Here is a 26,723-nt window from a genome sequence, read left to right as displayed (position 1 = left end):
TACGTTGTTGATATGGCCTCAGAGATTCTGCGAAATTCATATACAACATTCGTTCCGTAGCGAGTATCACTGGCGCAGACGAACGTTTCTACGTTAGCGTGTAAAACGAAAGTGGAAACGTCAAGCGACTAATGATTAAGTCTGCGTAATTCCATGGCTGCGATGTCGTCCACGGATATAAGCTTCTCTATGGGGATGCAAGAGAGCTCGCCACCGACGCACGATTGTGGTTGTTGCCACCTGGCTTCTTTCTCCGCCACTTTGGCTTTCAACTCAGCCTCTCTTGCTCTCCGTTCTTTCAGCTTCAAGGAGAAGATCGCCACAGACCTGGCTCTCTTCATCAGACTCTGTTTCACCCTGGTCTTCTTCGCTTCCCTGTCCTCTTTCGATGGTTTCTCCTCCTCCTGACTTGAAATTGTTTTGTTTGAATCTGAAAGACCGCTCGAGTCCTTCTCTTTCTCGGCATAATAGGACGATTGCTGTTTGTAATCCTGCATCTCTCGCTGATGTTGCTGATACTGTTGCTTCTCTGCCTTTTCTCGTTCCCTTTCTCTCTCGGGGGAGAATCGAAACTTTTGATTTCTGTGAGCCACTGTCCATGGCGGGGCAGATCTTTAAACAGAATTATGAGTATAGTTTGATACACTAGATTTTTATAAGATATTCTCTTTAATCTTACACTTCAGGATAAAAGATGTAGGATTACCTAAGAAGATCACTGTCTGACGAGGATGCAAGATCTTTCGAGACGATACAATCAGTGGACCTGTGAAGAGTCAACTCGTCCCCGCTTCCACTAACCGTACCAGCTCCACTGATCTCGGAATCGCTGGACTTTCTACCACCAGCTTCGAGACCTAATCTTCGAACCCAATCAACACCTCCATGAGGTCCAATTGTTAAGTGATGACTGTAGTGGTCATTTCCACCCGATGCCTCTGTCTCAGTCTGAAGCCATTCCCTTGAACGCCTTGCTACTTGTAAATAAAAAGAAAATGTTTTTTATATAGTTAGAAAATATTAAAGATCTATTTAACAAAAAATTAATGTTTACTAAATTAAAAATAAGCTTACATTAAACTATACATTACATTAAATATATATAATACATCCTTCTATCAAGCGTTTCTTATAAAGGGGGGGGGCGGAGAAAGAAGAAGAAACTATCGAACCTCGTTCTGCACCAGGAATAGAGCATCTAGGTGAATTGTGAATATCACGAACGCTGCCCATAGTGTTTTCAGTCAAGAATTGGGTGCTTAAGTCACTGCTGCCTGCGCTACCAGGAGTCTGGACTGCGGAAGGTGTTTCTGAGATCCTTGGCACGGATGCTGCGCTAGGTGTCGGGGGACTACTGGGTGTCTGGGTGGACGACGCTAGGGTCGGTGTATCCGGAAGACTGGAGGATGTTGCTTCTCCGGTGCGGTCGGAAAGTAGTTGTTGTTCTTCGCTCTCACCGTCTGCTGGACTCACCACGAATCTCCCTGAGTTCGAGCGAAATTAATAGATGGTAGGAGGGAGGACAAGAGATTGTGGGCGTCGTGTTCACCCGATCAGTCGGCGAATAATTGTTATTAGAAATAAAAAATTATACAGTCAGCTCGAGAATTTATAAAATTTTATCTAAAAATCCCTTAGAATTTCTCGAGCTTTGGGAATATCTTAGGTTAATTCTTTAATTCCTTAAATTTACAGAGTTTCTAAAGTTCTTTGAGTTTTTTAATTGTACTTCAGATTTCTTGAGTTCTTTGAGTAGCTAAAATTTCCTAAATTCTTTGAATTCTACAATTCCCTGGAGTTCCTTGGGATTCCTTGAGCTCTGAATACTAAAGTTTCTCTAATTCCTTGAATGTACAGAAATGTACAGAATTTCTTGAGCTCTTTAAGTTTTTTCAGATCTATTCTAAGTTCCTTAAGCTTTTAGAATTCTTCAAGTTTTTTAGATTCTTCGAACCCGTAAGTTTTCGAAATTTTTAAAAAATTTTAGAATTTTCCAACTTCTCTCATAGTTCCAGAGATTCTTAAGTTCCACGAACTTTTTTTATTCTTAGATTTTCTTCATCATCTTTTGATTGTTTCAGGTTTCACCGAGTTCTTGGAATTCTTTGGAACTCCTTAACATTTAAAAAACATTGCGAGGCATTGAATTCAAAACTGATCGGGTCCCGTAAGCAGGAGAATTGTCTCTAGTTGGAGAAGAAGCGGAGTAAGGAGGAGAATGTTGCGACAAGACTTACATTACGTAGCTCGTTACATTTAAAAATGTGATATTACTGTTTACTTACCTATCACTGTGGCTGGATGTTGTTCTGGTGACGGAGTAGACGACAGTCTTCTGACTGCTTCTCTTCTCAAAAATTCTACCTTGGCCATTTCCGTGGCCACCCAATGCGGAATATCCGGAATCGCGCAGATTATTATGAATCGTATCCCCAACATAATGTGCTCCAGGGCGACTATCAGCAAGATCGTTTGCGTGGCCGACATCTCCGGGAACATTCGTTGCACCTGCCCGCTTAACCCGATTAGAGCGCAATTGACTAAAATCGCGACCAGGCCCATTGCTTCCATGGCATTCTAATAAATAAAAAAATTTCATGTTACTTCTATTTAAGAATTGAATTATTCTATAAATATTTTGCAATTGATAGTAGTATGTTTTATATTAGTATATTTTATTTATGATAACTTTTGGTAAATTGAACTTTTATTAATTACGATAATAATTACAATGGTTTTTAGGAGACTTTTATAGATGAAATTTTGCTGTATTTATTTATGTATTTACTACTTACTTGCCAAGTTCCAATATTAGAAACTCTTCGACCAAATGGCCTTTGAAGGACGAAGCAGAGTTTGAAAGCGTCGCCGCGTAGTTCAAGAAGATTTCCAAGTAACGCCGCCATGGCAGCCAATGGAAAGGCTGAAGAAAACAGACAGACGTATCCCAATTGTGATAGCATCTCTAGATGCTCTGAAAATGCTCCGTCGTACTGCAAATGGAAATATTTCTGCATAAATCGTTTGTGAAAATCTTCTACAGACAAACTTATCATTATTATTGTTATTATAATTATAACATGTACATTACTCTTAAAATAGAGTAATACTGTCATTAATTAGTTAAGTTTACTGCGCAATTCGTTGCAGGTTTATTATCTGAAATACATATATAATTATTCTACTTGTACATCCTATTATATTATTAATATTATATAATACAATATAATTTTGGATAAGAAACCTGCAACCAAATTTTTAGTTACACATATAATTTAAGAGATATCATTCAGAAAAATGTTCTATTAGGTGAACAATATATGTATCTAGCATAGGTAGTGCAAGGGTCACTATGCTTTTCGAACAAAACATAAGAAGCCAGCGCTTAACATGGAGTTAGCGTGACAAGCTGTGAGTCGTTCCATTCACCCTTTTGATTACTCTATTGCTTTTTACAGTGTACTTCAGAATTCAAAATCAATCAGGCAGAAAATTGAACCCAATATAGTGAGTGGGTAGGCGTCTTTTAAATGTAAAAGTAAAACATGATTGAACATATCTTTATTACATAGAGAACATTCCTTTAACATTCACTGCTTGATTCAGTTGAAAGAATTATAAAAGACGCTGTATATTTCAGTTTATATAACATTCCTTTCTTTCTATTTTATCGTTTAGTGCGATGATAAGCGCAGTCGGTAATCGAAAGGATGAAGTATTTAACGGTAAGATGATCAGATGACATTACCTTTTTAGTAGATACCTGTGCGTTGTCGACAGAATCAGTGGGAAACGAAAAAAAAAAAATCATTAAAATTTTGCAAAAAGAACCGATCAGACGACACAGGACAACATTCATTAGCTCTACCTCTTCCGTTTAATCCTACCCTTCTTCTTCTATCACCAGAATCGCTTTCAAATTTTTCGATTGCCCCCAAAATAAAATTAATTGAACGAAGAATGACTGTACGCGCAAGCGAAGGATCGTTAAAAAGATACCGTAAAGGAGAAATAGAGTATTATGATGTGATCAATAAAAGAACTTGTGTCCACCTTGGCACAGTTCATTATTTAACCTCTAAAATATATAAACATCTATTACAATATAATAATGAAAGAATACACAATGACAATAGGATAATTAAAAAATATACAACGATTTTATTCTTTTAGGGATACAGTAGCTAGAAAAAGTATACATTCTATTTATCACTACATTTATATAATACTTAATTAAGACTAGGTATGTTAAATCTCATATCATTTAATAATACTTTCATATGAAGGTAAAAAATTAATATTTTGAACGTAAAAAAATGCTTCATTAGAAAATAAGAATATGTACAAATACTTTTTGTAGTCACTGTAATTATAAGTTTTTCAATTCGTTGTCTAATTCCAATTCTCGTTTAAAAAGCCCACCAAGGCGGATCAGGTTCAGTGCGCAACTGCGTGAGTGCATCAGAAACGAAAGAAATTAGCTAAATCTAGTTCAAACCTTGAACGTAACGTCACTAAGTAGAGAATTAGTGGGATGTCCTACTCTGTAGAGAGAACTCTCCAATTCGGCCTGGCTGACATTTCTCGGCTGTTTGGATTTCCCGCCATCGGAACGTTCGCTCTTATCCTCCGTATTCTTTCGTAATTCGTCATCCTCCTCGCCAGGTGGCGGCCTAGCCTCGCTGGGACTCAACGCGCCAAAAAGTTCGAAACTCAGTCTAGCCAATCGCAGCTGCTCTATCAGATACGGCACGGCGGACTCTTTCAAATTACCAATCACTTGACGCGCTATGAGTAGTGCGGCTAGTTGCTGAAATCATAACCAACAAGATTTATTATTGTTTTTTAAAAATATTTTTAATCTTACGAACTTTTTTAATAATTTAGCTTCTTTAATTTTGAATAAACAAAGAGTAAATTTTAGAACATAGAATACAGATGGTCTTTTGGACCTCTTAAAATTGTAATTTTTCTCTATACCTTCTTTAATTTGTTAAGTACAAATTTTTATACTCCTTCATTTGAATTTTTTGTTTAAATTGTGAGTTAAAGTAAACTTCAGAATATAGGATTTTTCACAGATCAGATTTTTATTATTTTTTATTTGCTTCATCACAATTAAGAATTTATATTCTATTGAAGTTTCATTTAATTTGGAGTAGAAATTTCCAAGATACATTTAAATATATTTAGAATTTAAGTTCTAGCATTTGACTGATCTATTCTATTTATTTTTTAGAGTCACTGTTTTCTAAATTGTGATTATGATTAACCATTATATACTTTTCCTGTTTGCATTCTATCAAAAACAATCTAATATCTTCTAGATACTAATTACAGAGACAAGAATTTGCAAGGATAGATAAGTCGTAATAGAAAAAACGAGACGATATCTAAGTTTGTCTAAAAACTCTGTCTATGGACATTCTCGAAGAAGAACTTCGATAGAATAAAGAAAGAAGAAGAAGAAAAAGAAGAAGAAGAAGGAAAAATCGGGATTAAAGGGATCCTTACCTCTTTAAGTCTCTCTTGATCCTGTAGGTAGAAGGCGATGTAAAATAGCGATAGGAAGGAGTTTACAAACTGAAACTGAAATACATAGTCTCTTCTGTATACTCTATTTGTCGTGGTGAATTAAACACACACTAGAATGCACGAAATATAAGTGCATGTATATAAAATCACGCCATATTCTAACAATTAAACAATTATGTTTTGAAGAAGCGCAAGCAAGAAAGTAGTCTAGGAGAGTATTGAGTTTTCATGCAGCGACAGAGACAGCCAGAGCAAACTTTTACTTTTCAGTTGATCGAATCGAAGCCGAAGAGCTTTTATTTAATACTATAATTAATGGTCCACCTCTAAATTTGTCTAGAATAGAACAAACTATCTTCATTGAAAAATTTTTAACATTGCAATAATAACGTTAATTTTTTATACTTCTTTAGCGTGAAATCTCAAAAGAAAATTGTATCTTCTTTTTGTTACTGAATGTATATGATTGAATTGAAGTGTTTAAGTGAGTATTTTATCATTAAAAAATGCACATGCTTCACAGTAATATTTAAAACATTATTTGAATTACTGAATGATATATGTTTCATAATGACATGTATTAGGTTTTCCAGAATCGCCATGGTTGGGAAGCAATGTCAATATCAATCAATGTAAACGTTGAATTTTAAGAAAAAAAAGAAGGAAAAATAAAGAAAAAGAAAATGGTATAAATTCTATGATTCGGTTAGAGGAGGACACACAATAATACAGCTAGTACAACATACAATAATAATAATTCTAATCATTGAAAATGGAGAGTTCTTCTTTATTACCAGTGCCACCTTGTAGATCAGATGATTCTCGTACTCGGTGTCTAGCCGATAGTTTTCTGCGTCCAACACACAAAAATCACAAATACTATCTACTGTAACATGACTGCTCTCCAGTATGTAAAGAAGTGAAAAATAGGAGAGAGAAAAAGAAAGATTAAAAAAGCAAAAAAGGAAGAAGTTGAGAAAATAATTAGTGGAATAGAAAGAGGAATATAATTATAACAAAATCTACAATATAATGTATCTCGTTTGTTTGATATCATTTTTATAATACGAAAGAGGATACAAAAACACTCTATTTTATAGATCTGTTTAAGTCATGTTCGTTAGTCAGGGATTATACATAGTTTTGAATTAATCTCTAGAAGAAGCTAAGCCGTGGAAAGATTCGAAAAGTATTTATGCTATAGGCTTTTGATAGAAAAAAAGAAAAGAAAAACTAGACGTGCAGATGTGTCTTGTGAAGATACACAAAATCGATGTGAAGAATTTTATAGAAAATGTTCATCCACTCTCGCATGTCGTATCTCGCACACGGCTGATCAATCGTGTCGAGAATGAGAGTGATAACAATACTATGGGAACCAAAATAATGTACATAATCGTTGTACGGCGCATCTAGACGTCCTATACGTACCCATGTCGTTCAACCATACAGCAACTTTGAAGTAAGCTTCGTCCATTAAAGCTATCACTACCGCCAGTAGAACTTTTGGCACATAACTCAACCAGAATGCGTGTCCTCTCGATTCGAGACGAGCGTCCCACCAATCCTGTAATCATTTGTAAAATGTATTTCATATACATTTATAGGTATATGTGAAACATTGAGAATCTTGCTTTGTTTGAAAAAAAGTAGAAGAGCAGAATTTTAAATACAATAAAACTGTTACTTGCTGGCCGAGTAATTGAGAAGTATTGATCAATTAGTCTTTTATGATATTTCTCTAAAAAACGAAATTCTAATTAAGAGAATGCAAAAATGGTAATTCTTAATTTCACTAATATGTTATGGATTTGAAAGTCAAAAAGTGGAGGTTTATGATATTGTCAGATAATATAAAAAGCTTATTAATATAATAAGCTTTATATTATATTTTCAATAATATAAAATATATTGTATAAAGTATACTAGGTGGACGTATAATATATTTTAAGATAAAATATATTATGTAAACATACACCATATGATAACGGTACATTATTATAAAACATAGTGTTGCGTATTGATAAAAGTATTATTATATATTTTAGAGAATCTGGAAACAATATAATTCTATTAAGCAGTGGAGTTTGTGCGTTACGCAAAGAAGTTTAACAAATTTAACGAAAGTTCATCGGCATAATGACAAATTGATCGTGCAGCACTTGGCTTTTATTCAACTGATTTTAATTGCTAAAGAATTCGGCGTTTTTTCTCATCAAGTTCTGGACAGTTGGGTAGAAATACCGTCTCAGCCTCTAGAACTAAATTATTCCCGGACTTTTTTGTTCCTCGATGAGATTTTGTAAGAAAAGTTTGCAAGCGCAACTTCAGGCACGTTGCCAGATTCAGTGATTACTGGGAATGTCCATTGATCGTTCCATTTATGTCTTGAATATTTCGAAGGAATTTATTAAAACTCGAATTCAAATAACAAGAAGTTGGAAGGAATTTTTAATTTGTCAGCTGGGAAAAATGAATTAAGTTATTCTATCTAATTTGTTATTTTTAAATAAATTTTTACAACTCACAATTTATAATTTATAGTATGCTTTTGTTAATAACAGAAATGTCATCTAGCTTTAGATTTCCTTGTTTTCAAAAAGTATTTAATTTTAGCAAAGCGATGAAATTTCTATTCTATGAAGTGTTAAATCTACATTATATCACACATACATGTATAATAGTGAAACTAAAATTATGCTTTTTCAGATGTATGCTGAAAGGAATATCTAATTAAGAAATGGTTTTATGTTGTGTAAACCTCTTTAGAAGAAACTCCAAAAGAAAATTTTCTTTCCAATAACACACATCTAAAAAAATATTAAAGTATGTGTCAGAAATTTAGATCTGTTTAGATCTATCTTATTGTAAACTTCTACATTTTCCTTTAAAGTTTTATTCCGAATAAGTACTCCATATAAACATATTAATAGGTCGAATAAATCATGTATTTAATCAAGTATTCCATATTCAATAAGTTTTTGTTCATCTAAAAGTACAAAAAATGTCTCGAACCTGTATCTGAAAGCTGAGGATCATCACAATGAAAACGAAGAATAAGCACGCTGCGATAATCGGAACGCTGACAAAGTACCGGAACATGTTTCTCTTCCATCTAGGATATGTTGGCTCCAATCTCCCTGTTACAGCTGAAGTTTCCAAAGTGCCCTTCAATTTCGGAAAAGAGAGAAGAGGAAAAGATATCATAGCATTGGAATTACACTCAGTACAACTAACTTCAACTAACTGTGTTTTAAATTGAAAAAGCGAAAAACGTGTGAGAGAAAGCGAGAGTGGCGCTAGTGATCGCTAGGAAACTTACCGTGAACAAGGGCCTAGGCTCGACAAGTAGGTCATCTCTTTGATCCAAAGTACCCCACCTGTAGGCCAATTCGGCGCCCCTTCTTTTCCAGGTTTCCAGATAAACCGTGGCCCAGATCACATTGAAGACGGAGAACAGAACGTACGCTACATCTTCCACCGCTTGATTCCTGCCGATGATGCCGACCTGGAAGATCAAGTTAAAACGAGATAGGTGTTAACAATGCAATACTACACTTATATAAAATTTTATTACAATATTACAATATTATATTGAGTCGTTATTAGGCTGAAGGTATTTTTGCAAATTCATATCCTTGTCAATATAATTGAAAAGGTGGAATCCAGACACAAGTCTGTTTTATCTAGTATGTATTACAATAAATACTACATTTTCTATATTTCACATATTTTTCTGTATTATGTACATTCTGTGGATTTTTGAACTTTCACTTAACATAACTCATTACATATTCCAAACGCAAGAATATGTAAAACTAGAAATTAAGGACAAAGTGGTTAAAAATGATTAGAAGGAACGTAATTTTATTCGTAGAAACGCTTTAGACGAGTTCGACCTTCTTCGAGAAGCTAAAATAATCATGAATACACTCTATAGAAAAGCTATTAGTTACAAGATTAACATTATTGAAAATTATAAAATGAAAATATGAGAATTGTTGGGTATTCAAAATTTGACTTGTAGCTTTGTTGAAAGTTTTCTTAGCCAAAAATTTGAGACTTTCACGGCTCGGTATTACAGAATTACTTTTATGGATAGTTACTTGGAAAAAATATTCTCATGTTCTACAAACATTATAGTTAATACTTGTAAACTGTAGGAATATTTATTTCTTTTCTTACCCAATATATGGCACCCACTGCAGCTGGAACGATCAAAGCGGTGGTGTAATGACCGAGCCATGCGAAGTACATGGTAATCTTGACTCCGAAGTATTTACAAATGTCGTCCAAGGGTTGGGGGCTAAGAAACGCGCGAACCCATGTTCGTTGCAACTTCTCCAACGCAGGCAATTCGTGAAGAGGGAAGACCTGGAAGAAAATATATTTCTTCTTATAAGTACAGGTGCAACTATAAGTTGAAAAGAAACAATCAAATCTTTTTATGAAAAGCTAAAAAATTTTCAAGAAAGTTGAACTTATCAACAATTAGTAATAATTAATAATTTCTCAGAATAATATAAATTTCTTTAAGAATTCTTATAGATTCAATTTAAGTAAGACATTTTGATTATTTATAAGAATTCTTAAAGGAACTTATACTATTCTGTATTTGCAGATCAGAGATCGTTTAGCGAATAACACTAACCTGGGATATAATCCCAGCAGAAAGGCATTTTGGAATAATTGCTTGACCTTCCACCATCTTAAGTCCGGATAGACTGTGAAGATCCTGCGGACCCGCCCTAAGAGTATGCAGCAGGTGCAGGACCAGCGATTGCCTTTCCTGAGTAGTGAAGAATCGAGATTCGTCGTCGCTGCCTTCGAAACAGCTTGATTCAGAACCTACGAATTCTTTCAATCCTCCACCGAATTCTTGACGTAAAGTCTTTGGTAAATGCACCTCTTCGGCAGCTTTCAATAGTCTATCAATAAATAAGTATCATTCTCAATTTTTTTAATCAAATCAGTTTGGTTCCTGAGATTTCATATAATCAATAGAATATAATGATTATAACTTACAATATATAAGAAATATACATACACACTAAAGGGAGCTGTTAAATAAAAGCCATAAGTGTCTGACGAAGTATGATGTCGCACATGCACCACTAGGCCCGGGGTTCCCGCCCGAAGACGGCCTAGGAGCCACATCAGAGTTTCATCGCTTGCTCCGCTTGGAAACATCATCACGACGTCGCATTCCTGTACAATTGATCATTCATATTTGGCGAATATCGATTATCGATTACAACAAATTTTTATGAATTTTTAGACTTAGAGTTCTTAGAGTTTAAATTCCTGGATTTCTATTTTTTAGTTTCTTGGGATTTGAATACTTCAATTTTTAGAACTCTTTAATTTCGTAGAGTTTCTTAAGTTGCAAAATTTCTGGCGCTTCTAGGATTCTTTTTTAACTTGTTTGAGTTCTCAAAGTTCTTCGAGTTAACTGCCTCGAGATTCTATTTTACCAGTTTACTGATTTTATTCCATATCTCCATATCATCGAAATAATCAGGTTTCTCGTAAGAAATAAGATACACTCGAATGTCCACAAATCAGAACCGTGACGTTATTTCGTACTTATCGCTGGACAAGGTACACTTATTTCCCTATGGAATTGTAGACCGTAGGACGAATTATACATGTGTTCTGGCACAGGGAGTAAAGTCGTTTGCCCTGGCCGTCTTCCAAACGGCAGCAGATTGCTTGATATTGACAATCTACGCGCGAAGATATCCTGATGGCATGTCTGACTTAATACCGCCGTCGAAATTCACTTCTATTATCCGTATTATCTACTCTGTTGGAATTAAAAGAAATCCTTCTTTCTCAGAAATTGCTAATATTTACTATATTTATACATAAAGAGCAGTGTATGAGAACATGACACTAGATGACAGTGACGAATCATGGAGCGTAGCCAAACAAGTACAAAGACTTTAACGCTATTTTGTTACGAAGATTTAATTTATAATTGATGTACTAACTAAAACTTACGCTATATACTGACAACGCTAATTAACTAAGAAACTAAACTAAGAAAAAAAAGACTTCAGAGTTTACAATTAACTTTTGATGTAACTTTAATTGTAATTTTGAGCCACTATATTATGAGTAGTACTATAATATCGGTCTCTGTGTAGTATAGTCTCTCACAGAAGTTAAAACTTCTGCATTTAGTATAAAATATTGAACAATGAAATTGTAAAGTGGAAAAGAATACCTCCATTTTCCTCCTTCCAATGCGTCCTCCTATCTATTATATTTCTTCGCTAAAAAAGTTCCCCGACAATTTTCAATTTTCTACCATATTATGCGTAAAAAAGAAAAACAGCTAATAAAGCCAACTTTTCTACGTGAGTCAAATAAAAAATCTCACGGAGGAGGCTGAACTTCCGGAACGCAAATGATGGCTGGTATCGGACGGTATATGGAAAAAGTTACGTAACAAAGAATAGAAACCGCGCGTGGGCATGTCTTAGGATATCTCATCGGAACTACCATCGTTACGGGGATAAAGATGACGCTTTCTAAAAGGTCACCTTATATTAAATTAACCGACGACCAGTGAGCAGCACGTAGATCCAAAAAGAATGCGGAGATGCGTTTAATGCAACGTTGTTACACAGGATTTTTTCATCGCTCTTTGATCGTTTGGTTGGTCGAAATACAGTTAGGTGAAGTCATTTTTCTGGACATGACATTGTTTGATCAGATTTTCCCAAGAAAACTAATTCAGAAAAAGCATATCCGATTAAAAAAGTAATATTGTTTTAAAAAGTATAATTTTTAAATAAATAAAAATACTTTATAAATAAACACGGGCAAACGAAAAAGTTTCATTCATAAAATTATGGATTGATTTTAATGAATATCATTGAAATCCACCACAACGAACATTCTGTATGTGTCCATTCTAGCAAGAATTATATATATGTTTAACATTGATAAAGCACGCTTTAAAGATCTTGATACTCTTTGCGTTAATTTACTGATGTGAATAATTGTTTGCACGTTAGTTTTGTATTTTTTCGTTCGTGTCTTATACACACTTTAACTTATCGATCTTCTGCCTCCGTTTCGATGAATTATTCGTTAGAACGAGGGGTAATACAAGTTTCATGGGTTTTGCTTTCATTTTCTTGCCTCGTTATTACTGTTTTACTACATCTTTCATATTTTGTATATTTTTATAGCCCTTATGTATTTAAATTTTTACATGTTTTACCTTTTTTCATATTACGCAGACATCCTCCGTGAGTATTTTAATGTGAACCTGTTTTCTTTTTAAATATTTGTATCCACATCGTATCAACTTTACACAAATGATTTTAATCATGACAATCTGAAATTAAAGAATTAAACTATAGGGTCTACATTTCTATATAGATATATAGATATTCTATATAGATATATATCTATATCAAAGTAGAAAAACTGCAAATGTTAATCACTACTTCAACAAATTGCGATATAAATATAAATATTTTAAATGGAAGTAGGGAAAAAGAAATAGTAACATAAATATAAATTTATCCTACAAAATGGATATAAAATGACATTGTATTAAAACTTTCTTTGTGTGTATAGATATACATATGGCCTCCGTCGAGGTTTAAATTCCTTATCCACTACTGTTCTTGTCATTTTCTTTGTCCCGATATCCGAAATATGAATGCTTTGACTACTGACCGATCTTACGACCTCGTTACATCATATTCTGTGTCATATACCTAGAGCAGCTCATGAATGTTTATACATAGAAATCTTTCATGAATATACTATGTGCATGATATGAAACATTTTGAAATGTCTCTAACAGTGTAATGAGATTCGACTATAATAACTATATGTAACGTACAGAATTATATTCTAAAATTATACAATTCACTATTTGATAATTTACATGAAAATTACATCTAGAATTAAGTCTAGAATTAAGAATATGTGCAGAATAATTCTCAAACATTATTAAGATATTTTTGGGTATTAAAATATTCCAACTTTATTAATATAATCATAACAGTCTTATCTCGCTATGATGCTAATGAGATTTTAAAATATTTTCTACAACACATACAATATATACATAAAAGTTTCCTATTGTAAGTGTTAGAATACTCTTGTGAGCTACTATACATAGTAAAAGAAATAGCAGACATCTTAATAAAAGCACGTAACAAGCTTTGAATAAGTGGCAGGCTTGAAACCTCTCGTTACAATTTCCTTTCGAAGAGCAACTTGTAACATCATCAAACAGTTTGTTTGACCGGTTGACAGGAGTTCATTTGTTTCGAAACTTTTCTACCAAACAGACGATAGTGAAGGTATACACAATGATGATCTCGCCAAATTGCAGTTCCGATGTCAGTATTATCGACATATCGGCACAACGATAATGCGCCGTATCACGAATAGAAAAGTTGCCCGAAAATGTATGCGAACATAAAAATACGAAAATATTAGAATATAGAAATGTATCGACGTAGAATAAGTAAATAAAGAGCTACAAATGTATAACAATAATGTGAAAAGGATAGAATTGGAAACATATCGTAGGGGAATCAATTTCACTGGTTGGCCGTTTTATTCGCTAACGCCACCTTTCTCAATTCTTTTCATTCCTACACGCTTGTTAACGATATTCTTGAGATTCCTCTCTAGATGGCTGACGCGTCAACTTCTTACATGACTGTAGTGCGAATTCGTATCGAATCATAGTTCTAATAGTTGTTTTATAGTACGTGGATGTACATATTTTATTTACAATAATAGATAAAATAGTTGTATGAAATGCGATAATAATAAAATTTTACAAGTAAATTTTACAAATTATACACAAATTGTTCGATCATGCCAATAACTCGCTAATTTCCTAATATTATTAATTGGTTATTACATCATTATATTAGACAGCCCTGATACTAATCTACTAATTATAAATTGATGATTTAGGATTTGTACGTCATTTCTAAGCTCCACCCGTCCCTACACGCAATCGTTTGATCAATAACGATAAAATCAATAGCCGTAGAACGCGTTTCCGTAAACAAGAAAGCCAATCCCAATTATAAACCAGGTATATAGTAACATAGAATAACGAGGATGTGTGCAACAAAATTTGTTTGTACGTCACGTGGATACCGTACACTGTACACGATGGATTCCCTGTACTCGTCGAGTATTGATTTCAATTGGTTAGGAATATGGTGATAGATGAGCCATTCAGATGCATATAAGGATCCGGTGTGCTCGGGCGTAGAATCAAGTTGAAATGTTTTTGTACACGTTCTCACCACTGGCTTCTTGCTTCGTCACGGATAATTCAATTCGGACAATGGTCGAGTAATTAGCGGTTATATTGGTCGAACATGTGTTACAGCGAATGCTGGCAATTTTTTCAATCATGGAAATCCTTTACGATAACAGTGAAAAATTGTTCTATCATTTTACATAAAAAAAGAGACGAAGAAAAAAAAGGCCTTGTGGTATGTACTAGGTGTTTCTTTTAAAGATGTTTCTTTCGATTCTTTCCTTTTTGAATATATAAAAGCAAACTTAACCTCTTTTAATGTTTAAAATTACGTATATTAAATGTCAAAATTTTTTTCACCAAATAATAAATATTTATAATAGTTGATAATATAAGGAGATATTTAGAGAGGTTTGTCAAAGCACTGATTGTGTTGAATTTGGTTAACTTCAAACTTGAAATTGATGTGTAACAGATACATTGCAAATATAAATAACGAATACATATACTATTTGACAATATTATACAGAATTCTATAAATGTGTAAAATCCATCATATATGTAACAAAGTGCAGAAACACTAAGCTATCCAAAAATGTAAAAGTAATAATATTAAATAATAAAATTATTAAAATATTTTTCATAATTTGTAGTAACCTTTTTAAGGAAATGATAAATAGAGGACTTAACGAGACTACAGTAGTACATAATAGAAATATGTAATGATTCGAAAACGTACTTGAGTTGGAACCTTCTGTATCCATAGGCGGCGGGGGGTCATCAAGTGGCCTGTGCATGGTATCTTCCGCCTGAGTAGACGGGATGCTGCAAAAGAAAAGGAAAATGGAAACGACGTGTTGTTATTAAATATCGATCCATGCCAGACCTGGTGTCTCCTAACGAGACACATCGTTAGCGTCGTGTTATTTTTCCAAGGATTAATTTTCCGTGAACGTGATGAAGCGAGAACGCGGGTTTCCTTAATAAAGCGGCAAATTGCGGGGTTTAATAGCTCGCGTAATTGATGGAAACGCGACGATCCATATAACGAGACGTGGAAGCGGCCCCCGAGCTGTAATTCGCCTAACCAGTCTAACAGTCCTCTTCTTCGATTAAACAATAATATGTAAATGAATTGAATCTGAATTTCTGATTGTTGTTGATTTATCGATTTTATCTATTTTAAAGAGGTAATGTATATTCGAAAACGTACTACTGGTGGAACAGATATTGTGAGGTTATGAATTGAAGCGATGTTTGTTAACATCAACTGATATACCTATGTAGATGAATTTAGGGTCACAGATCGTTTACGCGTGTAGTAACATATATTTATAATGATATATGAAATTTGTCTGCCATAGCTATATTATAAATTACTTATACAATTTTTCTATACAAAATTTTGTTTTCATTTTCTTATGCTATTCGAAAATATTCAATTATCACATTTCATGTGTCTTATACAGCACATCTTTTTCTTTAATGTAATGAAGAAGCAGAGCTCTTTTTTCTGGAGACATACTCGACAGACATAATTAACTCGAAGATAAAGAATTGGAATCGTCGAGTATCAAAGCGAAGCACTGAGAATTTTTAACGAATTCGAAGCAAGTCGCAGACAATTCAGCGGTGATCATTAACGAAATACTTGAGCTGCCTTTTTCGTATAACGGTAATACTTATTTCAATTTTCAGTCACTCGTTTCCTTTTATAGAATACGAGGAACAGAGCATAGGGTCGTTATATTGGAGGACGTTCAAACTGTGGCTGAACCACAAATAAGAAAACAGAAGAAAGAAGATACAACTACGTGGAACGGCTGTAAAATATGTGAGCTCCCTTTGTTCGATAATAAATTAAATTTAGGCCAGTTAATGCGTTGCGAAATCATTAATAAATTTCTTTTCTTGTCCAATCAAATTCCTTCGCAATGTACAACGCTACCTTTTGAATTATTAAAACTCTATCATTTGTTGGATTATCGTTCATTTTTTGAAATTCTTATAGATGGGTCTAATTTTAAAAAATTTCCCGAAATTGAAAAATTTGTTACTCTTAAAAATATTAATTTTTTTAACAGAGTTAAAAATGGATAACTATAAATATATAACAACAACAAAGGAAAAAAATATATATATATAACACCAACAAATAGCGTGATAGTATTATGTCATCTTTTTTCCTCTTCATTAAGTAACTTGAAAAACGTTTTCAATCCTGGTATTTTAAACGAATTTAAAGATAGACAATTGTTAAAAGATAGTGCGACATTATTGTATGATCCGTTTCCTTTTTCAATAAATAAGATTAAGAAATGCTTTTAATCCACGTTTTCTATCAAACCTCCCAAGGACACGTTGTATTAATGGCCATTTAAAAACTTCCTCGTAACCAGCTCCTATCGCGAGACCGCAATGAAAAGAGTTTCACGCTACCGTGCCGAAGGTAATTTTCTGGCCAACGATTACGAATCAGGAAATTGCTCAGCATATCGTAGCTTCATTGGATGCAGGAATTATGTTTGTTTCAATCTATGTAAGACTGTATCTTTCCAAAATTTCGTCTGAAATTTAGAATTAGTTATTTTTCTTTTTATAGAAAATTAGGTAATTGGTCTATTGTTTAATTTTATAGAAAATTAAATGATGTGACTACTATTTTTGTACTAAATATATAATATCTATTTCTTTCCTTGAAAGAGAGAAATATAGACGAAGGTATTTCCTCCAATTGAGAACATTAAAATTCATTCAAAGCCTAATATAAAAAATATAAAAAACATATTATTATACGATATAATACATTATATTTATATATGATGTTTCTTATCTTATTAATATTTTATTATATATAAATATAAATATATTAATGAGAAATATAAATTTTGTAAGATTCTGCAACATTGTCAGGAAAGACCTGGACACAAACTTCCGTATGGTTTGTATTCTGAAAGTTAAGAGTTCTACCCTCCGTTATCCATCTCTATGGAAAATTGCATTTTCCGAGCTGGCGGAGCTTGTTGTATAATGCACTGTATTTTGTTCGTTAGAACATCATTTTGCACGTTCAACACGCGGTACGAACACGAAAAGTTTCCTTTTTCCCTTTTTAACGTTCTACTCGTTCTTCCGGTGATAAACGACGTTGCAGAGGTGCTCACGGGGTAGGAAGCGGAAATTCCAAAGGGGAATTCGATTTTTATTGTTCTTTGTGTGTTACTTGCTTTACCATCGATAGAAAGAACGGTGTTATTAATTTTTTGCAGAATCGAATAACACACTAGCATTTGTTTTACTTTGCGCAGGATTGTGCAAAAGGTATATTTCCGTTAAAACGAAATGTACCCTTTTTTCAAAGTAATTCTGATTTCCTCTTTTTTTTTTTGTAAGTTAATTTCTATTTAAAATTCAAATTGTACATAATTTATATAAGAAATTATTTCATATGGAGATTTATTTGCTTAAGATAATAAAGGTGAAATATAACAAAAACAAAAAAATATCTTTATCTAACAGTTAAATTGCAGTAAAAAATTAAATTATTAATATTTAACTACTACTGTATATTAGTAATTCATCTTTTATTCTTTTTATATTACTACCATTATAGAACGTAATAGAATATTAACGAAAGTAAATTGAATTAAAGAATTTCTGGCAAAGTTTCTGTTCTATAAATTGCACGAACATCAACGAAGAGTAAATGTGAGATAAAATAAGTATATTTTTGGACTATTACCAATCAATTGGTCATATTTCTATCATACGACCAATAACGATTTTATAGATTTTATTTCTCCACAAAATTATCTTAAATTAGCCATGATATGTTTTTAGTGTGGTTATTATGATTTTTATATTCCTATTATACTTTTAACTTTTATGACCGTTTAACTGCGGTGGACAAGGTTTGATTGAACGACATTAAAATTATAGTAGAATAAAATCGAAGAATTTAATGCACCATCTTTTTATTTTTGTAAATATCGTACATAAGATCTATTTATAATAAGATTTTACTGAAACTTCTTATATATTCTACAAAATGGAATGTCTTCTTGTAAAAAGTAATGTGAGATCTATTAAGTGATAGATACATGAAGTAATACGTAATAATGTTAAAAAATCATCATTGAATTATTAAAATAATAATAAATAATCATTAAAAGATTATTGAATGCAATGGTTAGCATGAATATTATTACGTTATCGAACTTCAGGTAGGTGACAGAAGAATAAGCAACCTTTTCCACTTTTATCTTCATATATAAATAACAAACACAGTAACTTTACTATGGTATATTTTTATATTCTTATATTAAGTAACTATTAATGGTAACAATTGGCTCAATTATTATTAATTATTAAGAAATTCATAAACATTTATATGATACTATGTATGCCTGATATACTATTTTTTTTAATAAATAGAAAGCACATAGAACAGCCAAGCTTTAAGTGCAAACTTAAAAAGACAACTTTTCTAAAGCATGTACGTAAATATGAATTTTTATATGTATCATAATAATATATTTATCTTTCCTTGTGTTGACTACATATATAAAATTTTTCACATGCTTTGTAAAATCAAAGTATTCCAACTTACAAGTAAAAATGCCTGATACCTAATAGAAACCGTACAAAATATATTAATGGCTTTTTCGCTAGTTAAGTAAATCTATTGAATATTAAACACTCTATTACATCTAATCGATTTACACGCTAAATAATTATCGAGCAAAATAAATATATGTTCAAATACTTTCCTCATCCACTATAGACACGAATTTATTCATCAAATTATACACGACTCTATAGACCTAATCTTTACAGTACTCTAGACTTTATACTGTGCTATCCAATTGAGTGGCTGCTACAATAATTGGTCGAGTTTTGTTCGAGATCCTGTCATCTCAAGACTGCAATTATGCATAAATTTAAGAAATGAATAAACCCGTAACTCTGGTCGAATTGATAAAATGTTATCTTGCAGGGTATAGAGGCTTGTACGCTTTCAACATTTTACATCTCATACAATAGTTCCAGTCTATTAAATCGATCGTATTTCACCCATAGTCTGTTCTCTCAAGTGTTGCGTGATATTATGTACACGTCTCTGAACACACTATCTTCTAGAAGAAGCACGGTGACGGTTGCCTTGGTTTCCACAGAGAAGGAAAGTATCAGTTAAAACCTTTCGAACATCCAGAGACGGAATATTGTAGAAACGAGCGTTGCTTTCGAAAGTTAGAAAGATTTCTTTAGGAACGGTTAAAAGGAAGGACAGTGATTTATGAAAATATTCGAACACTTAACACAGAAAATGTTTATGAATATAGTCAAGGACAAAAATAAGGTAGTGGAAGTAAAATATGTGCACCGACAGATTCATCAGAATTTTTAAAAATGTTTAGGAAATCATTAAGGAGATATGTAGAACCGTTAAGTTTCAACTGAAGCCGCGATTCTAAGAGAATCGTTAATGAAAATGAACAAAAAAGACGATGTACAAAACAAGTTGAAAGTTTTAGACGAAGTTCCATAGAGATTCTAGATTATCATCCTTTAAAAATCACGGTTTTGGTAGATTAGTCTATATCTCGGCATTGTAAATCATAAATCTCAGAGAGATTTGTGTTATACTATATGAAGATTGCTTTTGACTCCCTTGCAATTTTAACGTCTTAAAGCGTATAAAAGGAAAATTTACAAATGTTTTGTCTATATTAGTTGTTTCGAAATGAACATGAGATATAGTCGGGGACAAAGATAAGTTATATAAGGAAGTAAGTATCAATGAAGTTTAATCGAATTAGTATTAATATTATATATATAATAATTTTATTTATATTTATTTATAGTAATAATGATAATTTTATTTATTACGTATCTGTATAGTATATGGAGTATTTATTCAATAATTGAGACTAATTCTCATATTTTTGTGCAAGTAAGTTGTATTTAACGAAACTTCATTGATACTTATTTCTACTTACTTAGTTCTAATACTGTCCGCGTATTTTTGTTGCTGACTATACGTATATATGCATATATATATATGTATTAAAACATATACGTTGTTTGAAACATTTTAAAATTTCTTTAGCACTATAATGAGATGCAGTAAGCAAAAAATTTTCTATGGTAAGTGTCCACATAATTTTGTGAGCCACTATACAGAGTTATAGTTGCAATGATTGGGCGAAAATTTGTTATATGTATACTGCGTATGATGACATTTTGAAGTCGTAGAGTTTGTTATTCGATGTTAAATTACTATACTCGATGGATCTAAAGTTTTGTTACCAGATACGGGGCGTGCAATAATATTTTGGAATTATAGGATTTATTAGTTAACACATTTAGAGATCGAAGTTGTTTTGAAATTAATTCGATATGTATGTATGTATACATACTAAACGGCAGCGTAGAATAATATTCTGGAATAGTAGTATTTACTATTTAAGTATGTAGATATCGGGTGACAATAAAACTTTATCATTTCATATAATGTAATACAAAATTATAGATCCTAAAATGATATAATTTATCACACACATACACATTTGATATTTTTATATGAAAATTGCACGTAGAAGTAACTCCATATACTATATACAGAGTAATTTTTAGAACTTTATTACTATCTTTTTCGGCATACTTAGTTGGTATACTTTACGAGATATGACATGAACGTTACGTGTCTTTTAAAGCAAATCGATGTCAAACGTGTGGCACTTTATGACTGGTGTATCGATCATCCCATTTCTTTGCGTTCCATGCGTTGGTAGCATCAGTGGCACGTGCTTTTTAAGCTACAGTGTATGCGTCTTTTCGCCATATGGCTTCGCGTTCGTGACCCTAAATAGCGTCGTATTCTGTTTAACTTAACCCACCTAATTAATTCCTGTTAATTGACTTACGTTAATTTCGTTTCGAGAGAATTACATATGTAACTTTAATATGTAATTCTTTATTTTTAATAAAGAATTATTTAATTCACCATTTGAAAGACATTGAAAAATGATACGAATAATATAACTTTCTAAAAACATACCTAAGTTTCTAATTTCTAATTAATAATAATTTATTAACATTATTATTACTTAAAATGTTAAACCATTTTTATTTAATCACTAACTTATTTTTTTAGTATATATAATTCCTACCTTTTTATGTAATACTAATTTTAATAATGTAATGAAATAAACTATTATCTTAGAAGAACCAGATCAACCATTCAAAGGATGTAAAACACACGAAACATGTCGAATGATATGAAAATAAAATATCGAAGAATATCATTGTGTCGGCCTATTACTAATTGATGATTCGAACACTCAAAAAAACACTGGGAAATCACTTAAGCGTCTTTAGAAATCTCCATTTTATGTATTGACGATAGGAGTCGTTTCAGGACTGTTCACGCGCCTCATTTTGGTAGGTAATGGAGGGGATGGAGCACTCTCTTACGTCATGCTCAAGTATATACAGTTACACTTCATACCACCATTTCACAGCCACGTATATGTACAGGGTGACCCTGAAAAGGATAGTTTTCTTAAAAGGCTACATATAATCGGTGAAACTGATATAACTATCAGGAGCTAAAGTTTGCACGTTTCGAGGGTAAAAACACGTAATGTAGTTCGAATCTTATTCAAGGCCATATGTTTCATGCAACGCGTAAAGATTGCTTCTTCAACTATTATGAGGAAATATTTTAGTGTAAAAGTTGTGTGATTTAATGAGAGAAATTTGATAGAATATTTGATTTTGTTTTCTACACTATTATCTATAATAATTTCGATATCAACATATATTTTTTAATGCAACTATACAGTTTTATTATTGTGAAATTACTACACTGTAAACAATTTTCAATAACATATATGAAATGTATGTTCTATGAAATTTTGAATTCTAAAACCCACGATTTTTATAAAAGTAAGATGATGAAATTGATTAATCGTTTAGAAAATGTGTGGTCGTTGCTGAGAAAGTTAACCTTAGTGAAGGAGGTTTTTTAAAAATGCAGAAAATTTGAGGGAAATAATTTTAGTACAGTGACCTTCCTCAGTGCTTAACGAGCCGTTTATATAGAATGAAGAGGCTGCATGCTGAGATATAACATGTGAAAAGAACCGCTATTCAAGTTTCAATCGCGACTTTTTATGTAGGGGAAAAGCTATAAATATTAAAATGATCTCTTGTTTTGCAATACATTTTTTTAAAATATTTCTGGTATCATTTGCAAAAACGGATTTAACAATTCTAACTACAGTTTACACGTGATAGTGTATAAAATTTTGCGGTTAAGAACAGAAACGTTCTGTTTTTATTAATCAATACAAGAAAAGCTAGTATCCACATTAATTGTCAAAATCATGAAAATTTAAGATACAACATATTAAATCTTATTAAATCATATAATAATAATCTTAAAAACTATCAAACTTAAAAATTGACCATAAAAATATTAATTAATTTAATATAATCATATTTTAAACTTCATAATACTTAAAGTAGAGTATATCATTGAAATAAATCCCACTAAATCAGGTAATTTCATCTACTATGCATATCACCCTGCAATAATAATATAGCCACATTGTGGCGCGAGCTAGTCGTGCATCGATGAGATGATCACACGTATTCGTCCCGTGGAGATTATCAACGCCGCATAAAATTACATTCGCCGGATTACCGGTATCGAAAATGCGAACCTAAATGAAAATGCACAATTACCGCTGTAGAACGAGGTCTCTTGGTGTTGCACGGATTTTTAGAATCACGTAATGTTTGTGTTCACGCGATTCATGGTGAGAACTAGAGTAGGGTTTACATAGTATGCTTTTGTGGTATGTTCTTTAATTTTAATTTACCCCTCGATGATGCTTGGTAATCAACACTGGGGATTTTTAGGGATTCCTTTAGAAATTTTTTTTGTTATGAGTCAAGATTAGGAAATTTTTTATATTTTCTAGATCACAAATCGGATTATTAATAGTCCTTATTGAAAATTTTCTATGTTTTAATACAGATTAAATTTTAATAAATATGATATAATTAATTTCTGACAAAAATGAAATAACTCATTAGTCATTTTTTAAAAAGAATTTCATAGCAAAACAATATTATTGAAAATAATTCATAGAATAATTCACAAAGGAAATGTAAATACGGTTTCTCCGAACAAAGTCGTTTAAATAGATGGATCCAATTACTTCCGACATGGCGTAGAAGATAAAGCCACAGAGAGCCGAGTTATCACGTTTAGATATGGAGTATCCGTTTCAGCGAAATTCTGTGGAGTAGCATGATCAAATCTAATAAAATTCCTTTGTGGATTTAGCTGCTCTTCCATAATTAGATAATTCCTATCTCAAATCCTCTGAGAAATGATTCAAAAGAAATTTTTAAATATTAACATCATTTTGGCCCAAGACCATTTGACCATGACCAAGACCATTTGAATATGTAGTCGATCTTCAGCTATTTCTAGAAACGCAAAGGAAAAAAGCACGATATAAAATGGATTATTCGCTTTAAAGGTCAAATCATGACCGATTGTATCCTGACGGTCACAGGGTGAAGAAACTCGTCCGTTCGAACACTAGCATTGATGCGAGATACGACGTTTGAATTCCAATTAAACCACACTGGTATCGCTGAAATTTGCTCGAAAATGCAATGCCCTTAGGCGATAATGCGCTCTCTCGTCAGCTTGCACGCGATTACCGGCCCCTACTCTATTGGTCTAACCCCCACTTTGCTATCTAGATCTCGAAGAGTCGACACGAGGAGAGGTGACACACGGCGATTATTTGCACTGAAAATACAGCTAAAAGGTGATTTTCTAAGTTTTGCGTCATTCGTAAAATTTTTAGTGGCAAAAAGAGTTGAATCTATGATTTATAGATGAATCTTTGAAATAATACAGTACTCCCAAAGCAATTGGTTCATTTAAAGTTTTGAAATAGGAAAGTTCTTAAGTACTTCAAAAACTGTGGAAAGTTTTAATTACATGAGTTTTTCAGAGGTACATATGTATACGATGTACCATATTTATATAGGTTCTTCATCTTTTTCTCAGCTGTTTTTCTATGATGTTTCAAAATAAACTACCAATGATTTGTAAATATATTTCAAGAATCCAACATTCAGAGGACAATTATATTTCAATTCTTTTTTAACGTCATTCTAAAGAACATGATAATATATTCACCTATAATATAAACAAATTGGTTGCGAAAGAACCGCGAATCAAGACCTGCGTACGCAGCCGAGTGGAGTTGGGTGCAAAGGGGGATAAGCTGAATTCAGAGGGGGCTCGCGGTCTAAGAAGAAGGGGATGACCGGGTGGGCGTGTGTACGAACCATTTTTGGTTCAGAAGGTGAATCGATTCCTGGATGAAAATAAGCAACCACGAAAATCATTGACAGTGATTTAATACTTCCCCACATCGCGATTATTGCGCGAGCTTTCGTAACGAAACCCATCTACCTTCTGTACATACACAGCCCCATGTATTTACAACGGCGCGGCATTGAGAACGCGCGCACCAACGCCGCTGAGATAGCATCCGTGACTGCGCGCACTGCGGACAGCGAATATACTCTTTCTTATGTTTTCTGACTGAAACGTATATTCGCAGGGGCAAAGAATAACGGTCCGAATACCGATGTATTGTATGTCTAGATGTCGTCCAATAATACGACCGAATTCGACTGTATAGTCGTTAGGTTCTGTCGGTTACTAGATTGGTTGCATTTGGTGTTTATCACTGAGAATATGTACTAACTATCGCTACGAATTATTCGTATTCACATGAATGCATGTACTATCGTTACGCCGAACGAATTGTACCACATTATGTCTGCTTGATGAAAAATCAAACATAAGGAATGACAAGATGATTTATGAGTTTGGGATCAGTAGTACTACAAATAGAGGAGATTTATTAAAACTCACCCTTGTCAAAGGTTTCTTTGGCCGCGTGTATGACCTTCCTCCGTCTAAGACCGTCGCCCGCGAGGACGGTCGTCATCGTGCTGGAAGCGGTGCCCGTCGTCCTCTCATCTTCGTCACTGTTCGCGCACTCGCCGGAGGTGGTCGATGTACGGTGGTCGAGGAGATTGATCGGGGACCCCTCGCCGCCTGGCATAGTGTCCCGATTAGCAGGACCGTCGCGTCCTTAACCGAGGACCTTTGCGCCTGAACTGAACTCGCTCCCTCTATGCACCCTCTATTCGCGAACTCTCTTCGCCCTTCGTCTCCGTTGCATCGTTTCGCAGCACTGGCCGCATAGTGGCGCCACTCTTGCGACGGATTACCATGGGGCAATTTTCTGAAATAATTTGCAATTTTCTTCCGGTAGCGGTTATGAGACATCGCGAAGTTTTTTGATCGTTAGCTTGGATATAAACGTGAAAAATGTGAATATTTTATTGACGAAGATAATTAAGACTGGATGAACGCGAAATCGTAATAATGGTAAGTCGTATTGAATTCATCTATAAGTAGAATAGGTTTGATATAAAAGTGACTGTAGAAATGATCAAAATCACGTGACATTTAAGTTAAATATGTTCTTGGTTATGATCGATGGTCATTTTTATCAGGATTGATTAATGATTAATCGAACGTTCTGATTAATTTGATCAATTATTAGTAGATCATCGAGTATGATTGATCGCGATCAATCACTAACAGATTTCACAAAACCTTTTGAAGAAATAACAATCTTACGATTAAATGTCGAAAATCTAACGATCCCTACAATTTCCAAATTTTTTATATATTAAAAAAATACTTACAATTATTTCTTTTATAGAAAATTCACAATTTAAAATTAAAAATTCAGAATTTATGAAGAAATTAAAATTTATGAAGAAATATTTTTTAGTTACATTAAGAGTAGAA

General features: G+C 33.0%; 1 protein-coding gene across 7 annotated transcripts; it reads right to left on the bottom strand.

Annotated features, from left to right (window-relative positions):
- wwk (anoctamin 8 white walker) lies at positions 1–25,965 on the bottom strand. Of its 7 annotated transcripts, none has more exons than XM_069124803.1 (16): positions 25,773–25,965; positions 15,534–15,619; positions 10,583–10,743; positions 10,187–10,463; positions 9,721–9,909; positions 8,858–9,043; positions 8,551–8,703; positions 6,967–7,102; positions 6,330–6,385; positions 5,515–5,589; positions 4,499–4,810; positions 2,796–2,993; positions 2,286–2,577; positions 1,173–1,484; positions 707–974; positions 1–612 (listed from the first exon to the last, which is right to left on the bottom strand). In XM_069124803.1, the coding sequence occupies exons 1-16, from the start codon at positions 25,963–25,965 to the stop codon at positions 129–131; spliced, it is 3,378 nt and encodes a 1,125-aa protein (XP_068980904.1). In that variant the 3' UTR covers positions 1–128. The 7 variants fall into 7 exon arrangements, with proteins under 7 accessions (XP_068980904.1, XP_068980914.1, XP_068980920.1 ...); XM_069124813.1 differs by having other exon boundaries at positions 1,173–1,463; XM_069124819.1 differs by having other exon boundaries at positions 1,173–1,460.
- Between the last annotated feature and the right edge of the window lie 758 nt (positions 25,966–26,723).

The sequence above is a fragment of the Bombus flavifrons genome, chromosome 1, assembly GCF_040668555.2.
Source record: "Bombus flavifrons isolate JBK064 chromosome 1, iyBomFlav1_principal, whole genome shotgun sequence".
In the NCBI taxonomy this organism is placed as follows: domain Eukaryota; kingdom Metazoa; phylum Arthropoda; class Insecta; order Hymenoptera; family Apidae; genus Bombus; species Bombus flavifrons.
This window is presented reverse-complemented; position numbering and strand designations above follow the sequence as displayed.

Bases quoted from the DNA above. Each gene is read 5' to 3' on its own strand.
- wwk (XM_069124803.1), bottom strand. From the start codon at position 25,965: ATGCCAGGCGGCGAGGGGTCCCCGATCAATCTCCTCGACCACCGTACA. The intron at 15,620-25,772 runs GTGAGTTTTAAT...TTTCTTTTGCAG, and splicing joins CAAAGAAACCTTTGACAAGG to CATCCCGTCTACTCAGGCGG. The intron at 6,386-6,966 runs GTACGTATAGGA...TGTTGGACGCAG, and splicing joins TGTATGGTTGAACGACATGG to AAAACTATCGGCTAGACACC.